General features: G+C 37.9%; 1 protein-coding gene across 1 annotated transcript in view; it reads right to left on the bottom strand.

The window, feature by feature from the left end:
* RAPGEF2 (Rap guanine nucleotide exchange factor 2) overlaps window positions 1-18,450 on the bottom strand; it is a 245,483-nt gene that overhangs the window by 23,169 nt on the left and 203,864 nt on the right. Inside the window, exons 10-18 of the mRNA XM_081214612.1 lie at window positions 16,384-16,520; window positions 15,599-15,757; window positions 8,762-8,914; window positions 8,329-8,493; window positions 5,668-5,775; window positions 5,372-5,575; window positions 5,163-5,271; window positions 4,439-4,685; window positions 2,140-2,255 (exon numbers count right to left, since the gene is read on the bottom strand). Of these exons, the coding sequence (XP_081070738.1) occupies window positions 2,140-2,255; window positions 4,439-4,685; window positions 5,163-5,271; window positions 5,372-5,575; window positions 5,668-5,775; window positions 8,329-8,493; window positions 8,762-8,914; window positions 15,599-15,757; window positions 16,384-16,520 (1,398 nt within the window). The remainder of the gene's footprint in view (window positions 1-2,139; window positions 2,256-4,438; window positions 4,686-5,162; window positions 5,272-5,371; window positions 5,576-5,667; window positions 5,776-8,328; window positions 8,494-8,761; window positions 8,915-15,598; window positions 15,758-16,383; window positions 16,521-18,450) is intronic.

The raw sequence follows: 18,450 nt of genomic DNA, 5'->3' as shown, positions 1-18,450 counted from the left end.
GCTTAAGACAAACCATAACAAATATTAGTAGTTTCTGAGTACAGACATATATTCCAGAAAAGATGAGCCCTAGTTAGTCATGGAAATAGATTTAAGAAAAAGCACATTTTTAAAAAGGCATTTAGTCACTCAAATGATGACTTTTGCCTCAGAAGGGTAAGTTGTTTTATTATCTTAAAGAAATGAAGAAATTGAGTAAAAAATGAAGAGAAAAATAATCCAAACTGTCCCAAGTTCATTCTCCAGTGTTTCAGAGAAATAAATGAGATCATGATGGAGTCAAATGTAAAGAAAGCTTGACACAGACATTATTTCTTAATTATACAGAGCATAAAAAAGCAGTGGTGCATGGTGACATTTCTTGGCATCAAAAAAGAGGCAATGGAAATCCAATGACTCACTTTCACTTTGAACTCACTACTCAAAATTTCTAGTTCTACGTTTAAGCTCCCAGAGAAATACTACTTACTATGGATAGCTACAAACTCATTTCCACTTATAAAAGCCTGGGGACAACTCTTGAAACATGGCTTAATAATACATAACATTATTTCTAGATTTGAAGGGCCAACTGTTTCCAAAACATCAGAATGAAACAATAAGCACAAACAAACACAAAATAAGTAGAACACAAGCAAATGGTTATAGCTCTGACCAATTTCTATAAATACCTTGAAACAAGGAGAAAGAAGATCATACTAAGGTTGGGATACCAACCAAGGTGCCATAAAATAAGACACTTAGCATCAATTAGGCTTTCAGACATGACAGCTTGATCAAAATAACTACCATTTTTAATGGCTGTGCAAAGAAAAAAAAATCTAGCAGCATTCTTCCTCTTTATTTGGGAGGGAAATGGAAATTACAGAGGCAAATAAGCAAATACAAGACCAAAGAAGATTTTAGTGTAAATTCTTCAAACTTCATAGATCAATATGATCCAGCGATCCCACTCCTGGGCATATATCTGGAGAAAACACTAATTTGAAAAGATACACGCACCTCAATGTTCATAGCAGCACTATTTACAATAGCCAGTTGTGGAAGCGACCTAAGTGTCCATCAAGAGATGAATGGATAAAGAAGACGTGGTATATAAACACAATGGAATATTACTCAGCCATAAAAAGGAATGAAACAATGCCATTTGCATCAACATGGATGGACCTAGAGATTACCATACTAAGTGAAGTAAGTCAGATAGAGAACAACAAATTATCTATGATATCGCTTACATGTGGAATATTAAAAAATGGTACAAATGAACTTATTTACAAAACAGAAATAGCCTCACAGACATAGAAAACAAACTTATGGTAACCAAAGGGGAAGGTGGGGAGGGATACATTAGGAGCTTGGGATTAACATATACACACTACTATATATAAAATAGATAACCAACAAGGCTGCTTAGCCTGGGGAACTATACTCAATATCTTGTAACAACCTATATGGGAAAAGAATCTAAAAAGTATGTATATATAAAATGGAATCACTTTGCTGTACACCTGAAACTAATGCAACATTGTAGATCAACTCTATTGCAATAACAGTTAAAAAAAAGATTCAAAGGTAAGTCCACAACAAAATTAAATTTTCATTTAAGTGCATAGAGGCACGTATATACAGACAAAAAGGATTCATGTTCTATGCAACATTAAAACCTTCACATCTTTAGTGGAATTTTATTTTTCAACCATATAAACTAGGCTTTATTGTCAAAAATATTAGATGTCATACGTAAATTAGACAGTTGCTAAGGACTCAGACCAAAGACAGAGCCAACTGGGCCTTTGCTGGCACAGATGCTATCAACCCTGGTACACTCCAGGCATCCCCCAACGAGCAGCCTTCTTCAGAGCTGTTTCTCAGCAACATTTCAATACCAAGCATGATGATCTAACGCTCTACTCTCAGCTGTATCTCTGCCGTCCACAGCTGCAGGGTTACTCTTGGACTGAAACTACTTTATATTAAAGGCTTAGTTCAGAAAGGTCCACCTCTGAGCACATTCTCTTGTTGCTGGACCTCTAGAATTCTCTCATTGCTACTGAGATTTTTTGACCTTGGTTAACTTTATATGTAGTCTGTTGGTTTATTTTCTCTTTCCTCAGGGTTCTGCAGTCTTTCTCCACTTACCCGACAAAGAGACCTGAGCTTTACCATCCTCCTGCCCACCCACCCCATACTCACATTGCTCTTCCGGGCCTATCCTTGTCAGGCTGCCACCATCCAACATCTTAGCTTCTGTGATACTGATAATGTTTGAGAGAGATAAAAACCCCAGTATATCTGGAAGATTCATCTGGGACTTCCCTGATGGTCCAGTGGTTAAGAATCCACCTTCCAATGCAGGGGATGTGGGTTCAATCCCTGGTCGGGGAACTAAGATCCCACGTGCCATGGGGCAACTAAACCTGCACACCACAGCTAGAGAGAAGCCTGTGTGCCACAACTAATGAGCCCGCGTGCTCTAGTGCCCACACACCGCAACTACTGAGCCTGCGTGCCACAACTAGAGAGCCCGCATGCCACAACTAAAGAGAAGCCTGAAACGAAGAGCCCACATGCCGCCATGAAGACCAGCGCAGCCAAAAAATAAAAAACAAATTTAAAAATTAAAAAATATAAAGTACTAGGAGATTCATCTGCTTGACTACTTTGGTAGCTTTGTCAAAAAAAAATCTTTCTTAACATATGCTTATTTCTAGGAGAGAAAAGTTTTAGTAGTAACTAGTATTAAATAAAGTCTATCATACCAATATAACAGATCCTACAGTTTACTGAGCCTTCTTTTAAATATAACTATTCTTTTCATTTCATTTCAATTACGTTACATATATGGATTATTTCAAATAATTTTCATAATAATATTTAATATTTCATAAAAAGATTTAAATGAGTCATATATGTTCTTCAATGCAAATTATTTAAGATGTTTCCTCAGTGCTTTAAAAATCATCATGTCTAATTTTTATCCTTTGTTCTTTTCCCTTTTCTAGCTTTTGAATATCTTTCTAAATACACAGAATAACATTATACATAGTATTCTCATCCTGTGTCCTTTGCCAACACCCTGTACTGGGGATGGATTACGTCCCAGCTCTTACATGTCACATTTCTATTAATACTCGGCAGGGTCATGCTGACTTGTGTTAGATTGTTTTAAAGGTTCATATTTAACTCATGGTCAACTGACTCTAAGATTTTTTTTGTTACTGTCCTGCTAATAATTCTACGTTAAAGTAACTGAGGTAACTTTCTTATCGACTTAAAAATGAGTTTTTCATCAAGAAGCGTCACCTAAAAAATCGATTCCTATTTTCTATAATGCCAGCAGGCCTAATCCACTGTCTCTTAGAAACTTACTTGGTATAATCATACTCTCGAGTCTATAAATAAAGCCATCTTACTCACTGCTTATCCTCAGGACTCTGCTGTAGCAGTCTTTTCTAGCTGATATGAAACCACCAATCATTATAGTTTAATGGGGAAAACACAAGTTTGACACTCGACCCATTAACAGCATATCCTAGACCATATCTCTCTAATCTTTGGATGAAAATTTTATCTGAAGTGGAATTAAAAAAAAGAAATGCTCGATACACTCCTGAATGCTTATATGTACTGCTCCTCTGTAGGACCCATTAGATTATCAAAGACAGAAAATAACCTTTATGTTTTCAAGTTATCGCTTACACCTCTGTAGTTTGAGGAATCAATAATAAATGAATTTGGGGCACCCATGTAATTTAATACTTGAAAGAATTTTGGCTGATGGTAACTGGGTTTTATAGAACACCCACAGACCCAGAAGGAGCTAAAATGAAGACAAAAGCAAGCAGACAAGCAAAGCTAAAAAAGTGCGACACCTGCAACTTTGTCTGGTATGAGCTCCTGGCGTAAGTAAACAGCTAAGAAGAGATTCAAGAATACACCTGACATTCTGACTGCAGAGCCCACTGGGAGGAAGGAAAGGAGTTCTGTGCTTGGTTGGTGATGTCCTGGCAACAGTTAAATAACTGAAAACAGGAGAGAGAGGAAACAAGAGAATGGCAAGCATGAACGGAAGCAACTGGGAGCAGCAATGACCTGGCTGGCAAACAGCAGATGCTGATGGTGGAGAAGACACCCAGAAACAAAGAAACAGGAGCAGAACTGACGCCACACCATGGCGGAGACAGGAGCAAACACACATTCTTGTCTTTTAAAAGTCCAAATGAGAAACAAGATATTTCAATGAACATCGGAGTGGGCAAGTAAGTGTCAGAAATGGGATTAAAACAAACTTAATTGTTCAATATCGCTTCTAAGATAGCTCAGCCATAAAACCTTGAAAACATTTTTTACACTCATGTGCAAACACTAGTTACATCACTACCTTTGCATGTCATTTTCACACAATAACAACGCACAGAAAACCTATACAGACACTTACTTATATGGTTTTTGTGGCAAGATACTAATCCGAGTCTTGTCCAGTATCTTTTTTAGCTTGTTCCTTCCCCCAACAGTGTTGGCTTTACTTTTCTTATTTACTTTTTCAAGTCCTATCACCTGTTCTACGTCTACGGCGAGATCTGGAATGGAGTAGCGACTGGCCTTTTTGATGTCTCCAATTTTAGGGAGGTGAGGGGCACCATTTCTCTTCTCTTCTGACAATCTTGTGAGAAGTTCTTTAAATACTAAAAAGGAAACAAACACCACAAAACGCCCATTATAAGAATCTGAACAATTCAAAGGTGATTGTAGAACTTGGAAATATTATCTAAGTACAGACTTCAGCTATCAAAATGGTAATCTTGTAGAAAAACACTACTCCAATGAACAAATGACACCAAGAATCTGTTTTTGTATGTTTTCTGTCACTTCTACTCAGATTACGTTAAAATAGCACACTCTTTAAATGTATAGATATTTAAAATATTTATCAATAAAAACATCAATAAAAATAATGCTATGGTCCTCAAGTAGATTTTGATTCAGATCTAATTATACACTTACATAATTAATTCTGTATCTATGCATTTTACTATAAATTTTCAATTCTTATGATGTTTGAATTATAAACATGACTTTTTTCATGATTAAGACTTAAATGCTAAAAAAAAGACCAAAAAAAGGGAGAAAAATGAAAGTATGCAAAAATGTAAAACACTTACCAAATAAATTGGTTTTCACAGTGATAGATAAGTGTGTGTTATTTCTAAGAATTTCCATGGCTTTTGACAGCTGAATATTTTCAAAGTTTTGACCATTTACTTCTAATATCTAAAAATAAAGTTATAAAATTAATTTCAGTTTCCCAATTGACTGAAGGAGAAAAAGACACCAGTATTTACCCTTATGTTTGCATTCAGAAATACCATACCTGGTCCCCTCGTTTCAAGCCTGCCTCGGTTGCTTTGCTACCTGAATCTACACTGTCAACAAAGATTCCAAATCCTTTCTCTGAGCCTCCAAGTAAGATGAAAGGCAAGGGAGCTTCTCGAGATGGTTTTGTGAGTGTCATCAATCTTCTTTTTGCTTTAGCAGCACAAGCAATATTTAACAGCCTTAGATGTCCGCCCATTTTCTACAAGAGTTAAAAAAGAGTGGTTTCAAAGATGGGCTGAATAAAATGAACTTAAAGCTGATGGTTTATTTTTAAAAAATCACAAATATTACCTCTCTTTCCAGATTATTTTCAAATTCTTCTAGAAATCGAGTCATCGCAGGATCCCCTTCAAAGTCATTGAAGTGATTATTCACCCACAATAATACTACCCGTGTAACCTGCAAAATCAATTATTTTTAATAGGTTTTCTTCTTTCTAGTGCTAAAAATTTATGATTAAAGTCATTTCAAAAAAGTTATCCAACAAACAATTTACCTAATAACAATGAACAAGAAAAGTAACAACAAAACTCTCAGATTTCATTCATAAGAGGATGACCTTCTGAAAATATATATTAATACTTTGAATGTGGACTCTACGCTGTTTGGCCGAGAAGGGTTTTGAATCTGTGAAGGATGGTAACTAACTTTTACCTTGCTTCATTTCAAAATACATTTGAAATAGGTCACAACAAAAACTATAATAAAATCAAAATAATACAAAAGAAGAAAGAAACTTTAACATCTACAATTCTGCAGGAAAAATGAGTGGCCTTTTCTTACCCTGCACACGTTTTCACTGAGCCCTACACTGAGCTTTTTGCGGGCCTCTCACTGTTGTGGCCTCTCCCATTGCGGAGCACAGGCTCTGGACGCGTAGGCTCAGTGGCCATGGCTCACGGGCCCAGCCGCTCCGCGGCATGTGGGATCTTCCCGGACCGGGACACGAACCCGCGTCCCCTGCATCGGCAGGCGGACTCCCAACCACTGCACCACCAGGGAAGCCCCTACACTGAGCTTTATAAAGAACAATACACACACTCACAGCTATGGAATATTAGCTTTGTACCAGCAAGAACTGTGTGACCTTCATTAGACTATAAGTTCCATGAAGACGACAACTTTAACTGTTATGTTCTAAGGGCATCCTTAATATTTATAACAACATCTAATTCTCAGTAAAATTTTACTAGATGAAGTGAGTATAACTGCAACTTTAAATATAAAAGTACCTGTTTTATTTTATGAGTTTAATGTTCTAAATCTTGAATAACAAGATCAAAGAAATTTTCCATAGCATTGTTTTCAAGCGTTAACTAACCTCTTAAAGTGGGAAAATTAAGCATGCCATTCTAGCAGTAAAGAAATAGAGTAGACAGTATACAGTTAATCTTCAAACTTCAGTTAAAATACTGTTTATAGTTAGTACGCTGTAACAAATTATAGTATATAACCTGACTAATCACTCAGGAGTCAACTCTTGATATTTATATTAATTTTTTGTTGTTTATTTCCACTAATGCCCATTTTTCAAGTTTAGGAAACCCAGATGATCACTTTCCCTGAAACTATGTCCTTAACACCTGACCTTTTCATAAAATTAAGGTTTTGTAGCTGAGAAGTCAACTTAGAAGTCTACTAGCCATATTCCAGGTTAGAAAAACGAGATTCCTAAATCATAAACTGAATACTACTGACGACCACCACAATAGCTTCAAGATGCACCAAGAGACTGCTGACAGCCAGGCACTACACAGTTATTCATCTTCACAGCAACCCCAGAAGGAGGCTGATTACTGTTCTACAAGTAAAGAGATGAGTAGCAGGAGGGTGAGATGACACAGAAGGTAAATGGCAGAGGCAATGCTAAGGCTAAGGACCTCGGCTGAGGTCTTCTATGCCCGTGACCCTCAGATTATGAGATGAAGAGCATTACTGTCCAAACTATTGCTCTAGGGCCATGGGCGAGTCACCGGCAGGGCCAGCGCTGGAGCTGGAGGCCTTTTGCTGCTAGTCCCCAGTTCTGGATTTGTACGCCCTGCCTCTCCCAAGTCGGCCTCAGGGAAACCAGGCTGTCATGTGGAAGGAGACATGAGTACAGGCCATGAGTAACTCTCAAACCTCACAAGACTAGTACTTTATCACCCACTCTGGCCTTGAAAAAGAGCCTGACTCAAGAGATGCTGAAGAGGGTTTGTTCAGAAGAATTACATGACTGGGGCCTACCTGCCCGTGATGGTTCTGAGGGGATGCTGCTCGGGTACCAACTGAAAAACTGTAACTTTTATGTGGTGTACACTGGCCGTCCACTGAACCAGAGGATGCAGATTCCCATGGAACCCAGGTGATTGAGGGCTGTGTTTTAACAGAATTTGCAACAGAACTAAAGTTTAAACATTTGCTGGGGGGAAGGGAATCAAGATGGCGGAGGAGAAGGACATGGAACTCACCTCCTCCCACAAATACATCAAAAATACATCCACATAGGGAACGATTCTCATAGAATACCTGCTGAAACATTTGCTGGCCTATGTATTGGCCTTTGCGTTAAAAAGAAAAACATTTCTAGGGACTTCCCTGGCGGTCCAGTGGTTAAGACTCCGCACTTCCAATGCAGGGGGCGTGGGTTTGATCCCTGGTCGGGGAACTGAGATCCCACATGCCACATGGCGCGGCCCAATAAATAAACAAACAAATAAATAAACTGCAAGCCCAAGAGGCAGGGCTTTAAAACAACAAAAAAATTCTAGGGCTGAACTTAGAAATCTATAACAAGAACTAGTATGTGTATCACCTCTTTTTTTTTTTTTTTTTTTGGCTTAAGAAGTACATTCTCTTATCCCATCAAAATATTTTGAACATTAAGTGGCATGACAAATATATATTAAAGTCTCTTTAACTTTGTATATGAATGTTTCATAGCTGAAAGGAAACTAAAATGCAACTTCCAACCTTATCCCTGAGGCTCGGGTCATTGAACCACTCCAACAACTTTTTGCCCACTTCCATCGGGCTGCAGAGGAAAGTCCTATAGGTCAACAGGAAGTCCTCTATGAATGTCGGATCCACCACCGAATGCTCTTCCACCAAATGCATCGTTAATCTTTCTGAGGTGCCCTGCAACAAATCAAAGGCGTCATCAGCATCCCACATGAATGGCAGCTATATGGTACCTTGATTTCAAACCTTCAGCCTAAGATGAACTGGACAGTAACATACACAATAATGAATAAGACTGCTGTTCTTCAGGAGAGATAAAGATTTTTTTACAATTGATAACATTTAAGAGAAGTTACGCCTAAAAATGGAGTGGGGGCATCTTACACCATCCTAACGGGTACTACCTAATCCCTCCTGCCACGGGGCAGAGGCGTGTTTGTCTCACCTTGATGACGATGTGCCCCTTCCTTGTTCCCGTTCGATCGAGCTCTCGGTGTTCCTTCACCATGACGATCTCTCCTTCCTCTTCAACTTTTTGCATGTTCTTTTCTACTTGGTTGAGGATACGGCAGTAATCTTGCTGGGCTATGCAGACAAACTGGAATAAAATGTAAGTCACATGCTAATGATAAAGTGCTTGCGAGAGACCTATAGCAGTGCTAATGATTCAGTGTTTTAATTATTTAACACTGACATTTTCCCATGTCTCTCTCATACTTTTTAAATGAGGGCAGTAATGAACCTTAATCGGACTTCTCTACTTTTTAATGTATTTCCTCCTTGGTCAAGAAAAGTTTCATTTTTAGAATATTTATATGTAGTTTATATTAAAAATCCTAACAATGAAAAATATCAGAAGATAAAATTAGAATAGTTCTTTCTCACCACTCCCACCCCCCAACATGTGACACTCAGAAAACACTGGGGGAGGAGAGTGGACTCTCAGGATAGATATTAAAAAGAAAAAAAAAAAGACTGGCTATATGTACATGTATAACTGAATCACTTTGCTGGACACCGGAAACTAACACAACATTGTAAATCAACTATACTCCAATAAAAATTAAAAAAAAAAAAAGACACAACTGTGGGCAGAGCAGCAAAAAAGCTTTGAAGAGTCTATACATGGTTTAAGTATCTGTTAGAATTATGGCCCTAATAGAAAGGAAGAATATGAAAAGAATTCAGAATAGAATAATGTAATAATGGATTGTAATCCACTCCATCAGGGTAGCTGCTGGGTGGTCTTTCTAGTTTAAGAATTGTAATGTGCAACGTGAATCCAGGGGACTGAGCTAAGTGACCACAACTTTTTTTAGATTGTGATTTTTTGCTATACTATCAGTGGGCAGGTACAAACCCGGGACTCTCTGGTGCTTAGGAAATCCTAGCGTGCTAATAAAATCATCATAAAATTGCTTTTCAGAAGAAATTCTCTTACCTGCCCCAACCCTTCCTCCCTGTGGTTTCTAGGGTCAGGTGAACTGATTCAAACCCCAGCTTTACTACCTCTCACTGTGGGATCCTGGGACAATCACTCGGTGGGCCTTATTTTACTATCTGAAAAGGGGAGATGATCATAAGAGCACCAGCCTCATAGGATTCTTGTGGAGGCTGAGTGAGATAATCCAGGTAAAACTCCTGAACTGTGCTAGATATACAGAAGGTGCTCAATAAATTTTATTTATTATTTAAAAAATAGATATTAAAACATAATTATCATTTAGTGGGTTTAAAAAAATCTGAAAAGATTTTGAGAGCAGCAATTTAAAAATAAAGATGATCTTAGTAAAAGATATCAAAATTCAAAGATACCCAAGCAGTAGATATAACAAATTTGCTAATTATAATTGATAAAAGAAATCATTGTAGAAAGTCCGTTCAAAAAGGGTCCACAAAACAAGCTACGTATTTGTTAAGCTCAAATCACTACTCCTCATAACTGGTATGAAGGTTAATCCTTGCTCTTTTAAAGAAAAAGTTAACAAAAATATGCACATCAAGCAATTACTCCTCCACGACCCCAAAGATAAAAAATTTCAGGGCTCAGGGCAAACCATTTAATTACATTTCTTAGTAGTTTTAAAGAAAGTTACGAATGAATTCTAGAAATCACTTATTACACAAATTAGCCAGAGGCCAGTGAGGAAGCAACAGTAGATTCGTAAATAAAAATTATTGTCTTCTCTGAAGTTTGAATAATTTATTCTTATTTTAAAAATCTGTTAGGGGGCTTCCCTGGTGGCGCAGTGGTTGAGAGTCTGCCTGCCAATGCAGGGGACATGGGTTCGTGCCCCGGTCCGGGAGGATCCCACATGCCACGGAGCGGCTGGGCCCGTGAGCCATGGCTGCTAAGCCTGCGTGTCCGGAGCCTGTGCTCCGTAATGGGAGAGGCCACAACAGTGAGAGGCCCACGTACCGCAAAAAAAAAAAAAATCTGTTAGGAATGAAGAAAGGATGGACATTTCTTTTTCTCCTTTAAGGTGAAAAGATGAAAAGAGGAAATGGTTAAATTATAATGTACGTAAGATAAAAGATGCTATAGGCATCTAAAATCATATTTTCATAGGACGTTTAGGCTTCTGGCTCACTATTCATGATGATACATTAATTTTTTTAAAAAATTTAAAACCAAATATTGTAATAATGATTTTAATGACAATGATGACATTATTATTATCATCATGATATTGCAGTAGCTTTATAGGAACTTTCTCACTTTATCCTCCCAACCAGCCCGTGAGGAAGGTATGACTATTATCCCCACTGTACAGATGAGGAAACAGCTGTGCCTTCAGCATTCTAATGTAACCAATGTCTCAGAAGTACATGCTTGCTAATTTAAAAAAATTATACATGCATATCAAAATCTTGGCATGACAAAAGGCTAATAATGATTATTTCTGAGCAATGCAATTTACAAGTGACTTTCATTGTTTAATATACTTTTCTATATTTTCCATACTTTCTGCATAATCAGTAAAGCTTTTTTACAGAAGTAGCAGCAGCAGTTCACACTCAAGAAAGAGCATACTATGATATTAAGTTTCTTCCATCAAGTTGATTGATATCATCTCACTAATTTTTCCATTAAGAGTTTAGAATCAAAAAGTTAAAATTCAAAAAGCATAGGCTTTTGTTGTAAGCAATTATGGATAGTTTAATATATTTTTTTAAATGCCAAAAAACCCCTACAGACACATATCCTTAACACTGACCACAGGTGTGTGTATGTTTAAAGTCTATGGTCCTTAGTTTCTTGCCTCAAAAATATTTTTAATTTTTTTCTTTTTACAGGGTAGCAAAATTGTTCCCCAGGTCTCCAAATAATTTTAGGTGTTCTTTCTTATACTCATTTTTAGAGAACGTAATTATATCACTTATCTCCTAAAAAAGAAATATATCCCTGAGTTAAAACAAGTACGTAGAGAGATAAAAAGAAAATGCTTTCTGAAGAGAAATGTACTAAAATTAATCTTCTTGACTAAGGACTTAAAGAAATTAGAATAAGTTTGATTTGAAATTCTTAGTGTCTAGACAGACATCTTTGGCATTTCTTCTGCAGCAAACTGAAATACCATCCAAAAAGGAAAAAAAAAAAGGACTCCTAAACTGAATTTCTAATATGGCCATACAGAACTGCTATCTCAAAAGAAATAAATTTTACAAGAAAACATTTATTTTTTATGAGCAAATTTATTTTTGCTTTAAGAAGTTTTTAGGTATAACATGAAATTTATAGGAAAAATATAATTTTTAATTGGTAGGATGAAGCCAGTTGAAAATCTGTGAGTTATACACATTAATTGTTTTAGTGAGGTTTTATACTGCCAGACAGGTGTTCACAGGTGAAAGTCCTGTATGATCTTGGCACTCTGATATGAAATAAAAATTCAAGCAAGATTTCATCTATAAAAGGGCAATGACTTAATTTCATTTATTACATCACCGGATAATTTTCTTTTGGGCATATAACCTCACAACTTTTATTTAGTAAAAATATTAAAAATGATAAAAGAATGAAGTAAAGTTAAACTTTTATCAACATAGAAAACAGTCAGCTTTCACAATATCCATGCAATTGCTTTCTCCTCCAAAACTTCTGCTAAAATTCAAAGCATCACTAGCTCTCACGGTCTCAAGAAAACATGAGTCTCACAGATTTACCTTAAGACGTTAGATCTGTTTAAACTGGTACTTTGCATCTGCAAGGGAGTTCATACCTAATTGTTCACACAGGAATCAAAGTGTTCCCTCCCCGCTGAAGGGTGCAGGGCAGAGCGAGGCGATGCCTGGGTGTCACGGGTAGGCCCTAGATGTAGGTGGTGGAGAGAGGAAGGGGAGACAGAAGTAGAAGAGCGGGAAAGGAAAAGAGGGACAGGAAGAGGGAGAAAGAAAAGGAAAAGGCGTGGATGGGGAATGGAAAACCATGACCAATCACCTGGTACCAAAGGACATCTATGCCTGGCCCCGCCTTTGTCCTTCAAACCCAACAGGGGACAAGAATGGGAAGAGGAGGGGACTTCCCTGGTGGTCCAGTGATTAAGACTCCATGCTTCCACTGCAGGGGGCGCAGGTTCAATCCCTGGTTGGGGAACTAAGATCCCACATGCCGAGTGGTGTGCCCAAAAAAAAAAAAAAGAGAGAGAGAGAAAAAGAGAATGCGAAGAGAGGCACACAGAAGGGAGCAGGGCAAAGCACAGTGCTGAGCACTGAGCACATCACGGGACCCAAACAGACAGAAATAAGTGTCAAACTGCATCTACTCATGCTGTGTCCTCAGGCTGAACTTGGGCTCGACTCTATACCACACTACCCAAGATGTATTTTGGGAACCCACTGAACTGTAAGGAAATGAGGGCCAAACCTAGCCAAGGTTGCTTCCTCTTGGTAGAGGGAACACCACTTTCGTTCATTTCATTCAGTAACCTTTGATTGCCTACAATGTGCTCAGTACAATGACACCCTCGTGGAGATCACGTTATGGACAAAAATGTGATTCTCACTGTTTAGTTCTCCCAGCAAGAGGAGGATGTGGCATGCGCACTTTCTGACAAATAAATGACATTTTAACAGAAATACGCTAAAATGCTATAATTTAATGCAAATAAGCATTTGCATTAAAATATCTAAATTCATTCTCCATGACTGTTCTAATATGGAGGGAAGGAACGCAGGGCCTGAGATGGGGGGGAATCACAAGGGTGATTCCTGAACCCCTGATTTCACGTTCCTTTTACAGCGTGTGGAGAGGCCTGCAGAGTGAGAAAGACTTGGTCTGGCAGACGCTGCACCCTTGACCCTCTTTGTACATCTGGGAGTCTCGTATCAGGAACTACAGGAGTCTAATACTACCTCAATCAGAGTTTTCGTTTTCAATTAGAGTTTTCTCTTGGCGTCTACCTTGATGACTATCACTCTGGATTTCCCGCTGATTCCTCATCCAGTAGAGAGATGAACTGTCTTCCCTACAGCTACCTCCTCGTCCTCTCCCAGGACTCCTGGATATTTAAGGTTACCTGCTACATCTGACATGACTTCAGCACTCTTGGAATATTAAGTCATAATATTTTTATCAATTATTCTGAGACATTTCTGTGCCTCTTATATCACTTCAGTCCCAAGATTACAAAATTTCTAACAAAAGGGGTTGGACAATTATGAGGTGCTAATGTAGGAGCTGAATTCTCAGAAACAAAATAGCTTTTACTCGCCCTTTAAGGACAGAAACGGACCTAGATGCTCTAGTGATCCTGACTTGCAGAAGGGCGCAAGGAGAGACTGAGAAGCAATAACAGGACAGAGAAACCTTTAACAATTTTCCAGTTCGTTTTGACTCAGTTCGGCTTTTTTTTTTTTTTTGGAATATAATTCTAAAAGGGGAAATATCACATATGACCCCTTTTAAATACACATTTTGAGGCCAAATATAGACTTTGAGATTTATGTACCATTCTGTTTTCCTCTATTTTGCCAAATAATTGAGAGCTGGCTATATTAAGAAAGCTCTTCTGGCATTACATATTCAAAAACTGAATTTATAGCCTTTTTTTTCCCTCTCCATGGTGCTCACTGGAGGAATTATTTAGCAAAATTATTCTCTAAGTAAGATGATTTTATTTATAGCCATGGTCATTTTTCTTTTTAGTAAGTAAAACGCTTGAAATGAAAATTTAAATGAGCACTATTTTATATTTATCAGACATTATAAAAATTCAATGATGTTCTTTTAGCATAAACTATATTCAGATGTATTTTAGACTGTAGACTAATAAATACAAGGAGCACTTAACATTAATTAGTCTAAGTCAACTCTTTTGGTTTATTTATATTAAAGTATTTTATCTTTCAAGGACAATTTTTTAAGATATAAATTATAAATACTTAATACTGATAAAAGCATCTTAAATATACATATATATATATATATATATATATATTTTTTTTTTTTTTTACGGTACGCGGGCCTCTCACTGTTGTGGCCTCTCCCGTTGTGGAGCACAGGCTCCGGATGCGCAGGCTCAGCGGCCACGGCTCACGGGCTTAGCTGCTCTGCAGCATGTGGGATCTTCCCGGACCGGAGCACGAACCCGTGTCCCCTGCATCGGCAGGCGGACTCTCAACCACTGCGCCACCAGGGAAGCCCACATCTTAAATATTTTTTACACTAATATAGAGGTTACCTGTTAGATCGACCTAATTAAATTTCACATTTGGTCTCAACATTCTCTCTAGCCTTTTATTAAATGCTTTTAAATAATGAATATTAACATAATATCAATACTGATATTGTTTTTATTAGCAATCATTTCTTTACTATCAAGTGTTTCTACTGATTCATACCATGATTAATTTTCATGACTTCTAAAATCAATTCCATATCTTCCATGTATTTAGATAAAAATACTGTGTAACTGTATCACAGCATCTTTACTAACCTATATAATTTCTTTTCATGATGGGCATTTTACTTCCATATTTTTTGTTGACTAAATTATAAATTATTATTGAGGAAAATTTAAAAATACCATATTTATAGAACACCTGTTTTTTAATAGAACACATTTACAGAATGCTTAGCTCTGTGGAGTCCAAGTAACTTTACGGAAGATTTGTTTTTAATTTCCTGGAGCGTGATAACACTAAAAGTCATAGTTCTACTTTAAAATCTTCTTTATAAATCTAAAAGATGACCTGTTTATACAGGCTGAAAAATCTTACCTCAACTGCATACGTAAGTGTTCTTTATATTAACAGAATACAGAATAATGACAGTTTATACCTGGCAGTCATCCACCTTTGTCCTCATCACTCCTTTCATGTATTCCTTGTCCATAGTAGGAGAGACACCGAAACTATTTCCCATACACAGTATTTCTGCTTTTCCATCTGGGTAAGTCACTTCCACAGAACCATTCAGAATCACTGACCAGGAGTCCAGCTAGTTCCAAAAAATGAAGACAAAGCACAAAATAACATCATGATCATGAAGCTGTAAATGCTGGAATGGTCCCTAAAAATGATTTAGATCTTTTATTTTTTAAAGAGGGAACAAATAACCCAAGTACAGCTGACCATTCGCCAAGTTCACAGAACAAGAACTAAAGCACAGCCATGGACCCGCGGGTTTCCAGGTGCCTGCACGGCGCTCCGCTCTCCTAATGACTCTGGCTATTCCTCTCTTAAACGACACTGGGGAAAAAAATGTCTTCTGTTCCCCAAAACACATGTAAACAAGATAAAATGATCACCACAGCCTTGATAAGAATAGCATTTTGTTCCGACAAGAGGCATAATATTATGAACGTTTAACTTGCAAAATCTGAAAAGTTAAAATGTCAAAAATGTTTCTACCAGTATCATCTGGAATACCGCAAATAATAGAAAATAAAATAATGAACTTGGAAGACTCTGACACAACGAGTGCATCATAATTCCTGAATGATTCAAACTTATTGTTGCCCTTGGTTTGTAAGGAGGAAAGAAGAAGAATGGGGTTTTTGTTCATTTGCTGCATCGAGCGAGGCTCACATAGAGACGTTATGAGTGGCAGAAATATTTCCTAACCTCTTCACCGTTGTTTAACACGATGGTCCCGGCCCTTTCCACCACCGCAAACACCATCACAGCACAGAGCTCCCGCCTCACCGACATCGTCATGTTGGCAAAAGCCGGCAGCTGGTGCATGAATTCGAGGAGTTGTTCTGAAAAGCAGAAGGCGTGTGAAAAAATGACAACTATTTCCCCAAACAAGCATTCAGAAAGAATGCTCTACAGCTCTTTCTTTTTAAATGCCCTACAATTCTGCCTTGGTGAACAGTACAAAGACTTTAAATTATCTTCAGTACACGTTGGAGTTCTTGCAGGTATACGAAGAATTCTGTCACTGTGGAAATGGTGACATTTCCTTGTTGATTCAGGAGCAACAGGACACAGTGCAATTCAAATTCCAGTGGGAATGAAGAAATGAATAAACTTCAAATGGGGAATTTCTATTGAAAATGAGCTGTGATCTTATTAAGGCTTACTAAGGGATGAAATGATAAGCTGAAATGAAACAGAGCTCTGAGAATTCTCTAGAAAGTCAGTAGGTCCATTCCGGTGCCTCTGGGGCGAGTGGATGCCCAAAACACACAGCAGAAACAACCACCCTCACTCTAAAGATACTCCAGGATTTAGAAACCAGGGAATATTTTCTGTGGGTCAGACAGATCCATAAAAAGTAATCCATTAACAAGTTTACAACATTATATGATAAAGGCGAATTAAAATGGATAGATTATTTCTGATCCCACAGATGGACGAAAACAGAGTTTGCTCACTCTTCCTATTGGCAATGCTGTGGACAAACAGCTTCTTCTTGCTAAGAACTCCTTACTAAGTTCTTTCCTCACTCATCATCATGGCTGTATGAGATGCACGGTTTCTTTTTCACTTCACAAGGAGGAAACCGTGCAGCTCGAAGGCATATAATTAGGAAGTGGCAGCGGCACGATTCAGGACTGTGCGGCTCCATGCTCAGGCTGGACATCACAGGTGGTGGTAAAGACCACAGGGCGTGTGTCAGCATGTGAACACTTACTAGCTGAATTACTTTGGGGAAGTTGATTCATTTCCTTAAGGCGTGTTTCTCTCACTTGGAAAAGAAAAAGATAATACCCACCTTCACTGGACAGTTCTGAGGATCAAAAGGAATGAAGATGATAAAGTCCTTAGCAGAGAGTAAATACGCAATACATGAGAACTGCTGTTATTGTCATTATTATTGTATTCATGGTATCGTTCAAACTTTTGGCTAAGTAAAAATTCTACTACATTTTTCTTGTCCGCACAAATGATACTGTCCTTATGCTCCTTCCTTCTGTCTATTAGGATTTAGTGACGAGTTTTATGTTGTTGGATATAGTTTGTTCATTGCAAAAACAATGTATAATATAAAGATATGTTCTGTGAAAACATTACTCTTCCACAGGTCAGACTAGGTGGTGTTTTCTGGTCCAGCTTGGTAACGTCTGTTCTGCTTAGACCCTACGTCATCCCTCCTGTATAAGACTTTTCATTACAGGGGTGGCTCTGGTAATCAGAAAGAATAACAGTGATACGTGGTACCCAGGGATTCTGTCCAACAAGACAGCGTTCTTCAACTTGACCCAGGCTGATGTGTCAGGACATCAATTTCCTGTTGCAACCAGCATTTTTAAAAAAGAAGGAGCGAGAGTATCAAAGTACATCAGTTATAGAAAGAATAAGTTCTGTTGAGTGAACCTTTCATTTCTGGAATGAGTAGATGTGTTTGTGTCCTGTCATAAAATATGTTTATGCCTGAGGGCAGCTATAAGGCAATTCTGAATAGCACTGCAAGAGATGACCCATACCTACTATCTGCGGGAGGTGGGACTCAGTGTTTTACAAATGCACTGGCTTTTTGACATGAAACATAAAGACAAATGAACAAATTGTGGTCCTCTGGCTGGCACATCCCTGTTAGTTCTGCTGTTACCAGCCTCTGTTTTCTTCAGCTATCACACCCCACCCCTCACTGTAAGGTATTAAAATACTAGCTATAGGTATTAGAACACACATTTCATTTTTTTCCTCTCCTAGTAAGAGCTAAATTTCCTTGGACAAGCAGAG

This window comes from Mesoplodon bidens (assembly GCF_964165515.1).
Source record: "Mesoplodon bidens genome assembly, chromosome: 1".
In the NCBI taxonomy this organism is placed as follows: Eukaryota; Metazoa; Chordata; class Mammalia; order Artiodactyla; family Ziphiidae; genus Mesoplodon; species Mesoplodon bidens.
Note: the sequence above shows the minus strand (reverse complement) of the source record. Positions and strands in the feature narration are given on the sequence as shown.